General features: G+C 43.8%; 2 protein-coding genes across 3 annotated transcripts in view; one reads left to right on the plus strand and one right to left on the minus strand.

The window, feature by feature from the left end:
- wnt5b (wingless-type MMTV integration site family, member 5b) overlaps positions 1 to 16,490 on the minus strand; it is a 37,396-nt gene that overhangs the window by 12,314 nt on the left and 8,592 nt on the right. The gene's annotated exons all lie outside the window — the stretch shown is intronic.
- On the plus strand, positions 5,095 to 7,879 carry fbxl14b (F-box and leucine-rich repeat protein 14b). Its single transcript, XM_061269085.1, has one exon. It carries the CDS (start codon positions 5,743 to 5,745, stop codon positions 6,943 to 6,945), a length of 1,203 nt encoding a protein of 400 aa, XP_061125069.1. The 5' UTR covers positions 5,095 to 5,742; the 3' UTR covers positions 6,946 to 7,879.

Consider the following 16,490-nt stretch of genomic DNA (forward strand, 5'->3'; position numbering starts at 1 on the left):
TCTGCGAGGCGACGTAGCGAGACGAGCTGTCAGGGCGGGCGAGGAAAGTGGAAGCGCGTGGAAAGACAGGAAGAAAAGCATTCTGACAAAAAGACGGGGGAACGACCTCATGATGGCCGCCGGTGTTCATCGGCGGTGGGAAGTCCGAATATGTTAATATACTTAAGTCATGTCAAAAACAAAAGGTTGCCGTATGATGAGATGCTACGAAGAAGTGGAAAAGCACTTGAAGGGGGGAGCTGTTGCCGTGCTGCACTGAGAGCAAATGAACTTTATGATTAAGTAAGTGTCAGCCAGCGTCTCATCTCGCCTCTTATTGATGCCGCGCTGCAGACTGCTGGGAAATATCGCATCAAAACACGGCGGAGGCGAGCCATAAGCGTGAATTTGACTTTGTTATGATGGGTTGAAAGGAGATATCTAGTGTGAAAACAAGGTTTTGTAGGTTATAGTCAATTTTATGCAGCACTTTTTATCATTGAAAAAATATAACAAATGGTATTTAAGGATATTGTTTGCAAGGTGGCTAGCTTGTTAGCTGTCAAGCTAGCGAGTGGTCAAAAGACGACTAATTTAGTACAGTGGTATCTCGACGTACAAAAGATCCAATTTACGAATTTTTCAAGACGCGAGTGGTTGCTTGGCTGATGTTTATTTTTATTTTTATTTAACTTGAAGACAAAATGTTGAGTACAAGCACTAAATATTGGCAGCGAGCGACAAATTTTGAATCAAAGTCGAAGTTTAAACATCAACAAAGGAGAATTACAAAGCATATTTGTTTTTTCCGGAACAAATCGGCATTCTGACAAATATTACTGCAGCTTACTTAAATGTCAAACCCTTCTTTGAATATTACGTGTGCTTGCATTTTATCGCCCCCTGGTGGCCAAGGTGCGCACACAAACAAATCATGACGCATGCATTGTTTAATTCTCTACTATCTGTCGAATTATGTTATTAATGCATATGAGGCGAAATCTATCTCTATTTTGAGTGACGACGCAGGATTGTAATTGATGGATTGCTAATTGCTAACACTACTGCCACCTGCTGGCATGGAGGATCAGAAAAAGGAAGAAAGCACGTTTTATCTTTGAGGCCTCGACACAGGTGCCTCTTGAAACACCTTTAGTGCGTTTTCGCCACGAGATGTCGGACATGGGTGGGGGCTAGGGGGTTGAAAAATAAAAGCCCAAAACAGGAGGTGAGAATAATGAGCGTGAGGCTCTTTGAAAGCAGCCATACTGCTGACTTCCACACGTGCACGCGCTGTGCAGGTGGAGGTAGGAAACACCTCAAAGCAACATAAAAGATTTATATCACACACACACATATACACAGACACACACAGGAACACAAACTTTCGCCGCATCAATGTCACTGTCTGCTTTCACTTTCATATAAACCCCGCTGCTGTGTGCATGCATGTGTGTGTGTGTAGCTCTGACATGGGAGAAGCCATACTGGTAGGTGTCAGCTTTCAGGGTGGGGGGAGGAGGAGGTAAAGGAAGGGGGGGGGGGGGTTATCAAGTTGACACACGCTTGTGTCGCCTTGGCAACCAGCAACAATTATCCGCTGACGACCCTCCCCCTGATTCATCAACACGTCGGATCGCACATGTAGCGGGCCGTGCATACATCAGCACTTTACACGCTCGCATGACACGACTTGTCAGACTTTAGGGAGGTGCCACACACACATTTATAAACACACGTACACACACCATCTCCAGAAATCATGTGACTGCTTCTCCCTCCTCATCCCCACTAAAAATACTCCTCTTCCTCCCATCACTGCTTATTTCCCCGCTCTCTCTCGCACAGTGTGAGTGCGAGCATGGGCTCAGCAGGCAACACACAGACACACATGCAGGGAACACACACACACATATGCACACACACACACACACACACGGCCAGGCAGGCAGCAGGTCATGCAGAGGCTCAGTGCTTGCTGCTCAACACTGAGCCTGTGGCTTTTTGTCCCGCCTCCCTCTGTGTTTTCACCTCTTTGCTCTTCTCTCCTTCTTACCTCCACCAAGGAAAACTTATGAATCCAAATATGGTCGTTGTCATATTGTTTTGTTTTTTTAATTTACAAATCAATACTATTGGTCCAAAATTGTATGTGTTGAAAATAGCTGGAGGAAAAAGCTTCTGTATCTCTGCGGGAGCCGTGCAGATTTATGTCGCCTCAAATCTAAGAGTTACATTCGTTTGGCTAAACCATGAAGGTGCATTAGCATGATTTTTTTTTTTTATCCTCTACGACTCCGCTCAGAGTTTGGGAAGGGCGCCGGCAAGCTAAATTTGCCCGATTTATTAATTTCCCGAGGATTCTGCTGAAACACCGTAACACCAAACCAAATTCAATCCGGATCAAATCCAGATTATACATCAAACATTGCAAAAATCTGTTCATATTTTTTAATTTACAGAAGACAAACGTTTTCCCTGCCACCGAATCACACTCAACCCCACAGGCGACTTGCTTTTCTATTCCCTTTTGAGCCTCACAAATATCACATTTGAGTCCACGGAGCCTGCACAGGAAATGATCAGTCTCGCGTTCTAATTGAGACGAGCCCCGAGGGTGAGGCTAATCCCATCATAGTTTATGACTACGCCGGCAAACCCGTATTGGTCTCTGCCACGGAAACTCTGAAAACTTAGCACGCTAACCTAGTGGCACGCACGCTGTCAATCAAAAGTGTTTGTACTGGCCATTACACTTAGTATTCACATCACGACTGTTCGCTTTGAAAATGCATGACACATAGAGCGGATGGCGTGTCCAGGTGTAGCAAGGACGTGCTGTAGGAGTCGGCCGCCGCCGGGGACTGCTTTGTTTCGCCCTTGATGACGCACGCTGGATAAAAGGTTGAAGCACCTTCATATTAGTCACACTTGCTTGATTATACTGACGAATAATTATCTTCAGAGACACACAATTCCATTTAAACTCATTAGATTAGCCGGGGTTGCTACCATAATAGCATTGCTAAAAAAACAATGCTAGGTTCATATTTTGGCTTATACAACACATTTATAATCAAAACATTGCACCGATTGCCTCCACAAATAAAAATTAATGCCATACCCCCCCCCCAAAAAAACCTCCTAAATTGCTGATTTTGTTTCACCCAGTTTAATCCTCACCTGATCCCTGTTCTCTATTTCACTTTACTTCTACGTTTCCCCATCAACTCTTCCTCCCCCTCGCCTGCTCTCTTCAAGCACTCGGCCACACTCCACTGGCTTCAGCAAACGGCTCCCCTGTCATATTATCTCTCTCACACACATACACACACATACACACTCGGTGGGGCAGATGCAAGCATAGGCACAGACATATGTTCCATTGAATGAAGAGGCTATGCACACGCACACGCGTGGAGATAACACACACACAGAGTCCAAGGTTAGACTGGTGGGAAAAAGAGGCCCATTGCAGGGGAAGAGAGTTGGACGCCCAAGCTCGAAAAACCTCTCCAGCAACACACACTTTTTTTTATTTTTTTACTGAATTAATGATGAATGTCATAATTTAAGCAAAGCCAGATGCGAAATGACAAACAGCTTCAAAGTGATTACATTGGGACTTAATAAAACACACACGAGGATTTTTTTTTTTTTTTTAACACTATGGGTGTTAATTTATCGCCTCAGTAAGTCATTTAAGGACACCGCTGCAATTCTTAGTCAAACTTGCAGTTTAAACGAGCTTGGTTTCATTTGTGCAGAAAAGGAACCAAAGTTTCTTCCCGTTACAATTCAAACAGAGGAAAGTGGTGCTGTCCCCTGAATAACTGAAACTTTGAAAAAAAGAGTTACAAAACTCCCACCTAGCGACAAACAGTGAGCTACATTGGAATTCAGCAATAATGAGTTGAAAATTATAATAGAAAGTTGCTAAGGTAAGAAATATTCCACATGAGGAAGATAGCCCTATACAGGCTATTTATTTGCATCTGTATGTCTACTTTGGAAATCTCAGATACATTTGACATAATTTGAATGGGTAAATGATTCACAAAATTAGCTGGAAAATAAATGTAGTCTAAATTGACTTGAGGGTTGAACGCAGGACTTTCATGATTGACACTTGGTGAAAACACCTCCAGGATGACACAGAAAAAGTCAGTTGATTGTTCACAAATTTGGTTGGAAAACAAATCAAGTCCAAATAATAAATCAGTTTTATTTTCAAAAATGTTACTAATATTTTCCATTTCCAATTGCGCGGACCAACTGCAATACCGTTACGGACCACTACGGACCATTGATTGACAATTGGTGATTTACACGATGAGGTCTCTTTATATGTATCTCTGGAGCCCAGGTGGGTGGAACAAACCATTTTGAGTAAGGGAGGGGGGGGGGGAGGTTTAATCTTTCTGTTAAAATATAATATCCCTACAAAGTACGGTCAATTCTTGCTTGTTTAAAAGGAACATCAATTTAAGAAATGGAAGCACCTATGATGACAGTAAACATGTGTCTAAAAAATACTTTTTGGCCACAAACCTGAAACAATCCGCCATTTAAGAATGACTGAAACCTATTGGTTGCTATTTCAGTTTATTTCAGTGTGATGGTGTCCAATACATTTTTGTCAGCTATTCACTGTATGCCCCCATAGGACTTAGCTGTATTCTCTTTTCGTTTTGGAGGAGGATTTCCCCTCATTGCAGCAAAAAGAAAGACTTAAACCGAAACACAAAAGGTGTCAGCCAAGTAAGAAAAGTGAATAGACTTCTCTAGTTGACTTTCCTGTTTCCTGTGTGGTCCGCTTAAAGGGTTAAAGCCCAGAGTGAACTGAATTGTAAGAAGTTGGTTTCCAAGGGAAACTGTTCGCACCGTTCCAGCTGAGGCGGAATGAACCAACTGCTTGACACGGAGGGGGAGAGAAAAATCTTGCAAGATTGCTAATTCCGCTTCCTGTTTCGTTATAACACGTCAATTTGCTATGTGTTATCCATTAAGTATGACGGATGCATTTTATTACGTTTTTACAAGTTGTGAAAAGTGAAGTTTTAAACATGTTTGATTAATATTGCCATGTACATTCACCCCTCCCGAACGAGTAGAGTGCGGGGGTCCCTGCCAAGTCGGTTTGAAAAGAGCAGACAAAGGCTTAGAGTGCAGGACGCCCCTCGCCTCTCTCGCACAATCATCCTCCGGAGTCTTTCTTCCTAGCTCCGCCCGCCATGGAACAAGTACTCGGAGTCGTTGAGGTCGCTCTTACTTTCCGCCTCTGAAATGCACGACCGTCTGGATCCGCGCTGGGCTGAGAGTGGACGCCTTTTTGCGGCGAGAATCCAAGAAGGAAGCTTCGTGTGAGGGAGGGAAGGAGAGAGGAGAGAGAGAGCGCGAGAGAGAGCGAGAGCGAGAGAGGAGGGGGAAGGTTTGACGCTGTTTCCTCCTTTCCTCCGCCTCCTTCCTTTCGCCCCCTCTCCTCTTTTTTGGCGGAGGCAGGAATATACGCTTTTTGGACTGTTTTGCCTCGCTTCTTTTCGATGTGACTGCGCCAGCACAACCGGCTCACGTTGCGCTCAAGAGTTGGCTCGATTGCGCACACTTTGGAAGAGCAGAAAAGAAAAGTCAGGTTTTTGTGAGAGGGAGGGAGGGGGGGGGAGGTACTGTTGCTACTTTTTGTAACTGAAAGAAGGTTTTTTCCTTTTCTCAGCCGTGGCGGTGTGGAGTATTAATTCTTATATGCCTGGGTTTTGAAAAACAATGGAGACGCACATTTCGTGCCTCTTCCCGGAAATTTTGGCCATGATTTTCAGCTATCTGGACGTGAGGGACAAAGGCAGGGTGGCCCAAGTGTGCCTGGCTTGGAGGGACGCGTCGTACCACAAGTCGGTGTGGCGGGGGGTGGAGGCCAAGCTGCACCTCCGGCGGGCCAACCCCTCGCTGTTCCCCAGCCTCCAGGCCAGGGGCATCCGGAGGGTCCAGATCCTGTCGCTGCGCCGCAGCCTGAGCTACGTGATCCAGGGGATGCCCAACATTGAGTCGCTCAACCTCTCGGGCTGCTACAACCTCACAGACAACGGGCTGGGCCACGCGTTTGTGCAGGAGATCCCCTCGCTGAGGGTGTTGAACCTGAGCCTCTGCAAGCAGATCACCGACTCCAGTTTGGGTCGCATCGCCCAGTTTCTGAAGAACCTGGAGGTCCTGGAGCTGGGCGGCTGCAGCAACATCACCAACACGGGGCTGCTCCTCATCGCTTGGGGCCTCAAGCACCTCAAAAGCCTCAACCTGAGGTCCTGCCGCCACGTCTCGGACGTGGGCATCGGCCACCTGGCCGGCATGACCCGCAGCGCCGCCGAGGGCTGCCTGAGCCTGGAGTACCTGACTCTGCAGGACTGCCAGAAACTGACTGACCTGTCCCTCAAGCACATCTCCAAGGGGCTGGCCAAGCTGCGGGTGCTCAACCTGAGCTTCTGCGGCGGCATCTCGGACGCCGGCATGATCCACCTCTCGCACATGAGCTCCCTGTGGAGCCTCAATCTGCGCTCGTGCGACAACATCAGCGACACGGGCGCCATGCACCTGGCCATGGGCACGCTGCGCCTCTCGGGCTTGGACGTCTCCTTCTGCGACAAGATCGGCGACCAGACGCTGGCCTACATCGCCCAGGGGCTGTACCAGCTCAAGTCGCTATCGCTGTGCTCGTGCCACATCTCCGACGACGGCATCAACCGCATGGTGCGGCAGATGCACGAACTGCGGACGCTCAACATCGGCCAATGCGTGCGCATCACCGACAAAGGGCTGGAGCTCATCGCCGACCACCTGACCCAACTGGCGGGCATCGACCTGTATGGATGTACCAAGATCACCAAGAGGGGGCTGGAGCGAATCACGCAGCTGCCCTGCCTTAAAGTGCTCAATTTGGGACTCTGGCAGATGACGGAAAGCGAGAAAGTCAGGTGATGGCCAGGATCACGCGCTGGTCGGGAAGTGTTAACGAATCTCATATTGAGTTTGATGCAATTATGATGATGCATTCACTCCCCACCCCCCCCCCCCCCCAAAAGCCATTTGGAGCACGGCGTCAACTTTTTCTTATTTTGCGATCCCGCCACAGAAAAAACATTCGGCTACCTCGTAAGAGCTTGTTTTTCCACAAGAAGGAAGGAAAACCAGAAAATAGGAGAAAATGTGCCTAGAGGGACTGTCTGTGTCTCCCCCCCCCTCCCTCCCTTCCTCCCTCACTATTTCAAGAGACAATTCGCAATCATCTGATCGTTATGCAAACCCGTTTCATGTATGCGATTTTGTTCTATTCGAATTAAAAGCGCGTCTCGATCATGTTCGTTCATACACGCAAAAAAAGTTGACACGCGTGAAGTTCAGGTAGTTCAGTTGAAGGGGGAGGGGGGGCGGTTAAAGCTGCTGGGGACAAATGTTGCTTCAAATTGAAGTGATTTAGATTATCTCTTTACCCTTTTATCGATTGAAATGAATCAGGGTTCCATTTTTTTTTGTTAAAGGAGAATGTTTTTTTCTCTCGTTTTTCTTTTCTCCTCGCTCTCTCCATCCCTCCCCTTGGATAAAAATACCCCGAGCCCATTCAGAGTCACGCTTGGAATAAGAAGCAACCGATTTATTTTTCTGGCGTCCTTGGCTTCTCGGGTTACAAGCTCGGACCACATCTTTCTGTTGTTGTTTATTTTTATTTTTTTTTATTTCCCCCACACACGCACTGGCAACGTGTGCGCGCGTTTATTTTGATGTAACGCAAACGACCTGCTTGATAAATACGGATGTGCGTCCTGCTGAAACAGCTGAAGATTAAAAAAAAAAAAAGATGTTCTGTATATTATGTTTGTAAAAATGTTCAAAAGATCAAAAAAAAAAAAAGAATTCCAAACTTAAATTGTTTTATATTCTTACGAGCAAAAAAAAAAACAATTAAAGATATTTATATAATGAATCAAAAGCGCCTTTTGTGTTGATTTTAGTGACTCCACATTGGTGAGGATTAGCATATTTATTCTGGCGTCCACTCCCCCTCCACCTTCGTCATCATCATCATCATCATCATGCCTGCCTTTCATTCCGAGGAGCTGAGGAGAGGAAAAATCTGTTGTGTTGTTTTATTATTTATGAGCACACTCAAAATGGATGCCTTGATTTAGCCGCATTGCCTTTGTAATTAATGAACACGAGGCGCCGCACTGTTATATATTATCGGATGCCCTTTTTTTTTTTTTTTAAACGAAACGCTATTATTAGCATATTATTTATTGGGGTGACAGCTGTGTACAGTGTGTTCACTCGCTATTGTGTGTGTGTGTTTTGAAGTCAAAAAGACAGGTTTTGGCAAAAATAAGAGGGGGGGTGGTGGTGGTGGGGATTTTTCCCTCTCTCCTCTTGTTCAGTCACGCATACCAGATCTTAGGCCAACCAGGAGACCCCCCACTCGCCTTTTACCCCCCCCCCCCCCCACTTCTTTTTAACATTCCACACCATCATTGAAAGCATTTAGGCATTCCCTTCTGTCCCTCTGACGCCATGTCTGTGGGGATTTTGACCAAAGGGACAAAATGTCCACCCCCCCACAAAAAAAATCCATGCCTATATTTTCCATACCGTTATTTTAGCGATCGATTCCAGTGACATCCCAGAAGCCAGAACGTGTAACTCTGCGGGCTAATAACGGCAATGACAGCTTTAACACCGCCTCCTTTTACGGCTCCTCGTCAACTATTATGTTTGATTACAAGTGCAAATAAAACAGGCGACGAATAAAACAGGCCACGGCCGGGTGGTCGCCCGTCGCTTACGCCGCCTCGATAAATCACATAAATAAAGTGAGCATTTTGCACTATTTTAATGAGGAAATAACTTCTTTTAATATGCACGTCTGTAAAAATCAACTGGAATGTAATAACTTTGCCTCCAGATGCTTTTTATCATGACCGTCACTCAAAATTGAGCGTTATTAGCCGTCCCTAATAATGTGACCACCAAAAATTCCATTTTGTTTTTTTCCATTTCAAGACAAGTGATCATTTGGGGATTTTTTTTTAAGCATCGGTCTCGCTTCTGGCTTCAGTAGCAAGATAAACTAATTATCCCCCCCCCTCCCCCCAACCACCTGAGGGCGCTGGCTTCATATTTCGCGACTTTAAAAGGTCACGCTATCCGTAAAAGAGGAGATAAGCTAATGTATGAACGCTACCAGTGTCACACTCACTTCTGAAATAACAACTAAGTGAAGGACATGTTAATGATTCCTTACAATAAATATTGAAACAAATCTCAATGTGCAACAGTGACGCCATTTATCGACAAATCGGCAAATTACGACATCACAACCGATTACCGAAATATCTTCAGAACTCATTGGCCAGTGCTTCACAGTGCTAATGGACAATAACCAGATGCATACAGCCAGTCATGCCACACAGCCAAACCGATCATCTGACCCTAAATCCGATTGAGCATTTAATTTGAATTGCTAAAAACCAACAAGTCAGCAAAAGAGTCAAATCCAACCTCGCTACATGTTAACAGTTTGCCTTTGAGGCCTTTAAGCACATAAATAACCTCCAATTTATGATTTCCTATCTATTTCTTTTATCACCCAGTTTGCAGTCGTTTCCGGGGGAAAAATTGTGCCGCTGCCGTTGCGATCAAAAGCGCGCGGCAGAAGAGATTTACGCTAACGGAACGTCATCTCGCTCACAGCGTGCCTCTATTTATTTATATCTGAATGAGTGATGGATTTTCTAAGAGGTTCATTGCAAAGACCCCAAATTAGACAAAAAGGGCCTGCTTGAGTTTTTCTGCATTTAGGTCGCAGAGCAAAAGTCATCCAATAAAAACTTGTTCATAGTGTGCCGTTTGAACTTTGCGGGGTGTGTGATCGCGTCGCTAGCTGCGTCAAAACTTCCTGTCAGGCAAGCGAGGACTTTTATTGTTCGTCATTAAAGTAGCAGTTCACCATTTTGAAAAAAAGAGAAGGGGGAATTGGCGCTCTTGATAACAAAGCTTTGAGGAGAAGAGGGGGGGGGGGCATTAGCAGCCTGATGCGACTGACCCTTCACTCCCCCCTCCCCCCACCCAAAACTCTCTTGTTTGTGGCTCCAGTGTTCTGTCTGCCTGTGGCTCTCTCTCCCTGCTCCACTTTTAGCCTCTTTTCGTTTTTGGTCATTTTTTTATTCTTTTGTGTCCTTTTGCTTTTTTGCTCCCCCTCTTCCTCCTTCAAGCCGGCACCTGGTGCTGAGGTGTCGCCAGGGTACAGTAGACGGAGCTTTGAAGTCTCCCCCTTTGCCCCTCCACCCCCTTGGGATAGTGGCGGGTGCAAAAGAGGGGGAGTGTCTAGTGTGCGTTGAGAGATTTCTAAATTTCATTCATTTTAATTTCTTTATTTATTTATTTTATTTTGTTATAATTTTATTTTATTATTGTGTGAAGGCGAAGGCCTTCACACATATGTTATTCTACTCCATTCACTTTATTATTATTTTTTTTATTATATTTTATTCTCCTCACTTTTTTGTCCCGTTTCATCTTTCACATAATTCATCCGATTCACTCCATTCCACTTTTCACGTATTCCAAATATTCAGGAAAGGGTGGCTTGTATTTTTCTCATTCCGAAAATTTTCCGATTCCGCAAAATTCCCAAAATTCCGACAAATTTTTCCCCATCCATTCTTAATGGCACATTCGACATTTCACAAAATTTCGTTTTTCACCTCTAACTTCTACATTTTTCAACCGATTCAACCCATTCCAACTTTCAACTGTTCATCTTTTGCCTACCTATTCCACAACTTCCCACTTACCAAAAATTCCAAATTTTCAAATTTGAAATTCAACCAAAATTCTCTCAAATTCCGTTATTCCACTCTAATTTCTACATTTTTCAACCGATTCAACCCGTTCCAACTTTCAACTGTTCATCTTTTGCCTACCTATTCCACAACTTCCCACTTACCAAAAATTCCAAATTCCCAAATTTGAAATTCAACCAAAATTCTCTAAAATTTCGTTTTTCTACTCTAATTTCTACATTTTTCGACCGATTCAACCCATTCCACATTTATTCCCCTTATTCACCTTATGCTTCCCACATTCACTCCCATTCACCCCCACTTCCACTATGCTTCCCACATTCACTCCCATTCACCCCCACTTCCACTATGCTTACACAATTCAACCCTTGACCCCCAATTCCAGTGTGGCGGCCATCTTGGATGACCCTGAAGTGCCACCAATGAACCCAGAATGAACCGGAAGTGCCCCAAATCAAACCGAAAGTGACCCCAAATAGACCGGAAGTGACCTCAGGTAAACCGGAAGTGACCCCAAATCAAACCGGAAGTGACCCCAAATGTACCGGAAGTGACCTTTTTAGACCGGAAATGACCCCTAATAAACCGGAAGTGACCTCAGACGAACCGGAAGTGACCCAAATTAAACCGGAAGTGACCCAAATAAACCGGAAGTGACCCCAAATAGACCGGAAGTGACCCCAAATAGACCGGAAGTGACCTCTGGTAAACCGGAAGTGACCCCAAATCAAACCGGAAGTGACCACAAATGAACCGGAAGTGACCTTTTTAGACCGGAAATGACCCCAAATAAACCGGAAGTGACCTCAGCTAAACCGGAAGTGACCTGTTTTAAACCGGAAGTGACCCAAATAAACCGGAAGTGACCCAAACTAGACCGGAAGTGACCCGAATCAAACCGGAAGTGACCTTATTTTAACACTGAGTGCCCCAAATAGCTACATTTGCGCTAACTTTTTCGTTTTTTGTCTGATTTAACCCGTTTCAACATTTTTACCCCAAAAGTGAACCTCCTGAGGCCGTTTTTTTTGTTTAGTTCCAAATTTAGAAAGATTTTGGCGCAATTGCTTTTTTTTATTTACCCATTCATTCTCTATGGGGATTCAACATTTGCTCTAACTTTTACATTTTTTAACTGATTCAACCCGTTCCAACTTTCAACTGTACATCTTTTGCCTGCCTATTCCACAACTTCCCACTTACCAAAAATTCCAAATTCGAAATTCAACCAAATTCTCCAAAATTTCGTTTTTCTACTCTAATTTCTACATTTTTCAACCGATTCAACCCATTCCAACTTTCAGCTGTTCATCTTCTGCCTACCTATTCCACAACTTCCCACTTACCAAATATTCCAAACTTTCAATTTTGAAATTCACCACAAATTCTCCAAGTATTCTACATTTCTCAAGTAATTCAACACGTTTCAACATCGTTCGGCAGCATTCCCCGAAAAAGTTATTCATACATTTCGCCTTCACACGCAATTTCTCCAGAAATTGCAAAATTCTAGTTGTATTTATTATTTTATTTTATTAATTTTTAATTGTATTATTTTATTATTATTTCTTTTTAATATTTTATTTATTATTTTATTTTATTATTTTTTAAATTGTATTTTATTATTTATTTTTATTTTATTTTTATTCTCAGTACTAGAAGTGCTATTCTTTGTGTCTGCACAATTCTATTATACTGCCTCCTAGTGGCCAAAGCAAACACATCAGAAGGAGCAGCACAATGACCTGAATGCCAGTATTAAATCACGATCCACAAACTGTTAGGTTTTTCTTGACATTCTATTCAAATAAAGCTTAAGCTCGTGTCAGAGGTCACGTGAAATCAAACCGAGTAGGATCTCCCAAAAGAAACCATTTTTATGCATATTAAGTAGGCGGTGAGCAAGAAAGAGGAACATGAGAGATGAAGCGAGAGAGAGGAATTTCTGAGTCACTTTGACTGTGAGCTGCTAGAAGTCGGCTAGCCATGTTAAAATACCATAAGGCCACTGACACACACCACACACCCACGACACACATGCACACACACACATGGGCAGAAAACTGCTCCAAGATACGCCTCGAATCCAGTAAAGTTTGGCAAAGCACACACATTCATATTAAAACTTTATGCAAAAAAAAATCCTGCTGCTTCTCTCACGTAGCAAGCTGCCCAGCAGACCAGCTAATTATTTTCAACACACACAGAGTCACACACACCTTTCCCGCACATTCCTGAGCAAGGTAATGAGCTGCATTTCTTCACTAGAGACCTATGAAGGAGGTTTAAAAAAAATGTATATTTTTTATTCCCATTTCAAGCATTAAACATTGATGCGGAGACGCAACAATGACATCATCCTGATTCTAAAGTGACATCATCCGGAATGCATGATTGAACACCGAGATCATTTATTACAACAAGTCATGATGGATGCTGATTCTGATATATGTGCCTTGGCCACCGGAGGGCGGTATGATAACGATAAGATGACGTAGTTTCAACTCATTCATTGCCATTGACGCCTATAGTCGTCAAAGATCGACTTTGACTCAACTGGGAGTGAACGAGTGATGTTGATGCTAGCTTTTTTTTAGCCTGTCTGGTTTTCTCCATTGCATGCTAGCATAAAGCTAGTGGAGCTTTATAAGTTTTCAAGTCAAGTGTTGAATAAAAATAATGATATTTGTACTTCTCTTGTATTGGATCACATTAGACGTAGCTAACGCTCTAATTTGAACGCCGAAGGCGTCTTCGGCGGAATTGGACACGAGCGCGGCGGAATAAATCTTTCATTTCAAAACTATAAGGCCTTCATTTTCCAATCACACAACGGGCCTCACTGCTGAATATTTGATTGGGGGGGGGGGGGAGGAAAATTAAAAAAAATGCCGCCGTTCCAGTCAGCTGAGAAGCTATGGTGTGATGTTTTCGTCGTCGAGTGGCGGCCCCGGCGTGTCATTCACGCATTGACAAAGAGAAACTTTCCTGCTTTTTGCTGCTTAAAATGTGTCACACTGTTTCCCAGAACGCAGGGGAGACAGGCTGAAAGAGAAACGGACTTTTTTTCTTTTTGTGTCACATTTTGACAGGAAGTGCTGCATGCGTGAACAAAGAGCGCCTTTAGCATTGTGCATCGGTAACTGTACGAAAGAAAAAAAAAACACGACTTGAAACGCAACTGTGCAATTAACTCTAACGACGTGTTCCTTGTATTTTAAATCGCTTTTTTTTTAAGATAAAAACTCACTGATCACACAAATGGAAATTGGGGAGGCCAACCGGAAAACGTGAAGAAATAACGTGTTTGGCAAGAAAGAGATATGAAAGAGACATAGGAGGTGGAGGGAAGAGGCTGGAGTGAGGCTGGAATACAAAGAGGTGTGTGTGCGTGCGTGTGTGTGTGTGTTGTCCCTATGGTCCTTCTAGCTGTCTTCTCTTATTGATCAGCTCATATTGATCTGGTTTGGCACATAAGCCTCGACACACACGCGTGCACACGCGCACACACACACAAACACTCACACACACTGTACTTGATTTGACTGGGCTTTGGGCACGGGAGAGAAGATTGTTAACGCAAACACACGCGCACACACGTGACTGGGGTGACTTCATTAGGTACATCATATTTTCATAAAAATTGAGATACAGCGCTATATGTTGTTTTGTATCGGAATGCGGGATCAGAAGAGCCCTGGTAGAAATGCTTTTGATTTTTCTTTTTCAGGTTTAAAAATCCCCTTGGAATGAGAAACTTTGGTCTTTTGTGTGAGTGTAGACACGCACACACAGCCCACCTTCTGCTGCTGTCATGGCTGCGAGCTGTCAAAATCACCCCCCCTCCCTTCCTCTTCCCCCTCCTCTCTTGCTGAGCTCGTCTTTCTGTCTCCCCCCCCTCCTTCTCTCTATTTCTCTCCCCCCACGCCTGCACTTTAGTTGTGCGTCTCCTCCACATTTGTGTCGTCTTTGCATCTACATTCTGCCTCCTCAACGCGCTCTCGCTGTCCTTTGCCTTCAACCGGAATGAGCATTTACATACAAATGGGGCTCCTACGGAAGGAAGGGATGAATGCGGCACGCTCGTGTTTACACCGACGTGCGTGCTATTCAACATGCTGTTTACATGCAAATGTAAACAAAACAAACAACCGCTTCGACTCTTTCGACAAATATGTGCATATGGATTCATTTCCGTCAAGGGTTGCCTACGATAAAACAAGAGTTGTCGTTTTGGCGATTTTATCGCAAAATCGATGAGCTTTGGAATTATGAACAGTTCCAAATCATAGTCCGTTAGAACAAAATCTTCAGGCTCCAGGTAGAAATCAAAAAGAACATCAGGAAAAGACTATGAGAACTTTATTTGCAGTTAGCATTTTGTGCTAATGTTGCTATCTTGAATGGTTCATAATTCTCTTTAATTTTCCAAGGCCTTAATTCAAAACAACGGCAGGTGCAAAACCTTTCAGCTTCTGCATGAAACAAAATGATAATGTCAGGAAAAGTCCAGGAGAACATCGACACTTTGAAGGGTGTGCGCACTTATGCAACATCCCCTTTCCAAAGGATAATTCAATATTCATCAACAGAGTATAGGTCACAATAACAATTTTTTTCCAATTTAATCTTAGTCTCATATTTATAACCCCCAAATCTGGCATTTGTACAAGGGTGTTAGACTTTAAAAACCCACAGTAGATCCATTTACTACTAATTTCCTTTTGTACATGACAAATAGGGTGTATTAAATCAAAAGTGCCCTTTTCGTCTTCCCTCGCTCCCCTTTATCCCTCTTACCTTTCCTTCTTTAACAGTGCAGATGGAGGACATCTTGATTCACGCTGTTTTTCTCGAAGCATCATTTATTCATGCGAGTGTGTTTGTGCTGTTTGTGTGTGTGGTGTGTGTGTGTGTGTGTGTTGAGCACATTTGTATGTGTCCATGTACACTCTTATGAATACACTTTGCTTACATTCATAGCAGGGTGAGGTGATCGACCCTCTTTTTTTTTTTTTTCTCCATCTCACGCTTATTTTTTTTCTAACAGCTGTAAGAAAACATTTTAGCAGTCTTTAAAATTGTGTACACTCTCCACTGGATGCACTTTTCCCAATAGTGCTTGTGTGTGTGTGTGTGTGTGTGTGTGTGTGTGTGTGTGTGTGTGTGGACCGCATGTAAGAAGGGTTTTAAAAATGTATATATTCTATAAGAGGGAGGGATACAGAGCATGGTGAATAGAAAAATACAGCCCCCTGTGTATGTGTGTGGTGTGGTGTGGTGTGTGTGTGTTGTGTCAGTGGAGCTGACATCTGATCTTGCTCAGCATGGTGAGAACTAGTGTGTGTGTGTGTGTGTGTGTTTTGTGGCCTGTATCTGTCCTCCTTTCTGTGTGGGTGGTAAGAAGAGGGAATGTGATGTATGTATGCGTGCGTGTGTGTGTGTATGTATGTGTGTGAGTGCACTTAGCTTGAGTGTATGAATGTGTAGAGTTGACACAATGAGGGGAGAAGAAAAAAAAAAGATTAATAATTATTCGTTTCATTTCCATTCGAAAAAATATCCCTAAATATCCTAGAATATTTTGTTACAGCTAAAGGTCCACACGAACACAGTAAGACAAGTACACATACACACACACACACACACGCAAGCAATATAAGTCATCCG

The sequence above is a fragment of the Syngnathus typhle genome, linkage group LG21, assembly GCF_033458585.1.
Source record: "Syngnathus typhle isolate RoL2023-S1 ecotype Sweden linkage group LG21, RoL_Styp_1.0, whole genome shotgun sequence".
NCBI classification, from domain to species: domain Eukaryota; kingdom Metazoa; phylum Chordata; class Actinopteri; order Syngnathiformes; family Syngnathidae; genus Syngnathus; species Syngnathus typhle.

What these genes read in the sequence shown, in the direction of transcription:
- fbxl14b (XM_061269085.1), top strand. Translation starts at nt 5,743, where the DNA reads ATGGAGACGCACATTTCGTGCCTCTTCCCGGAAATTTTGGCCATGATT.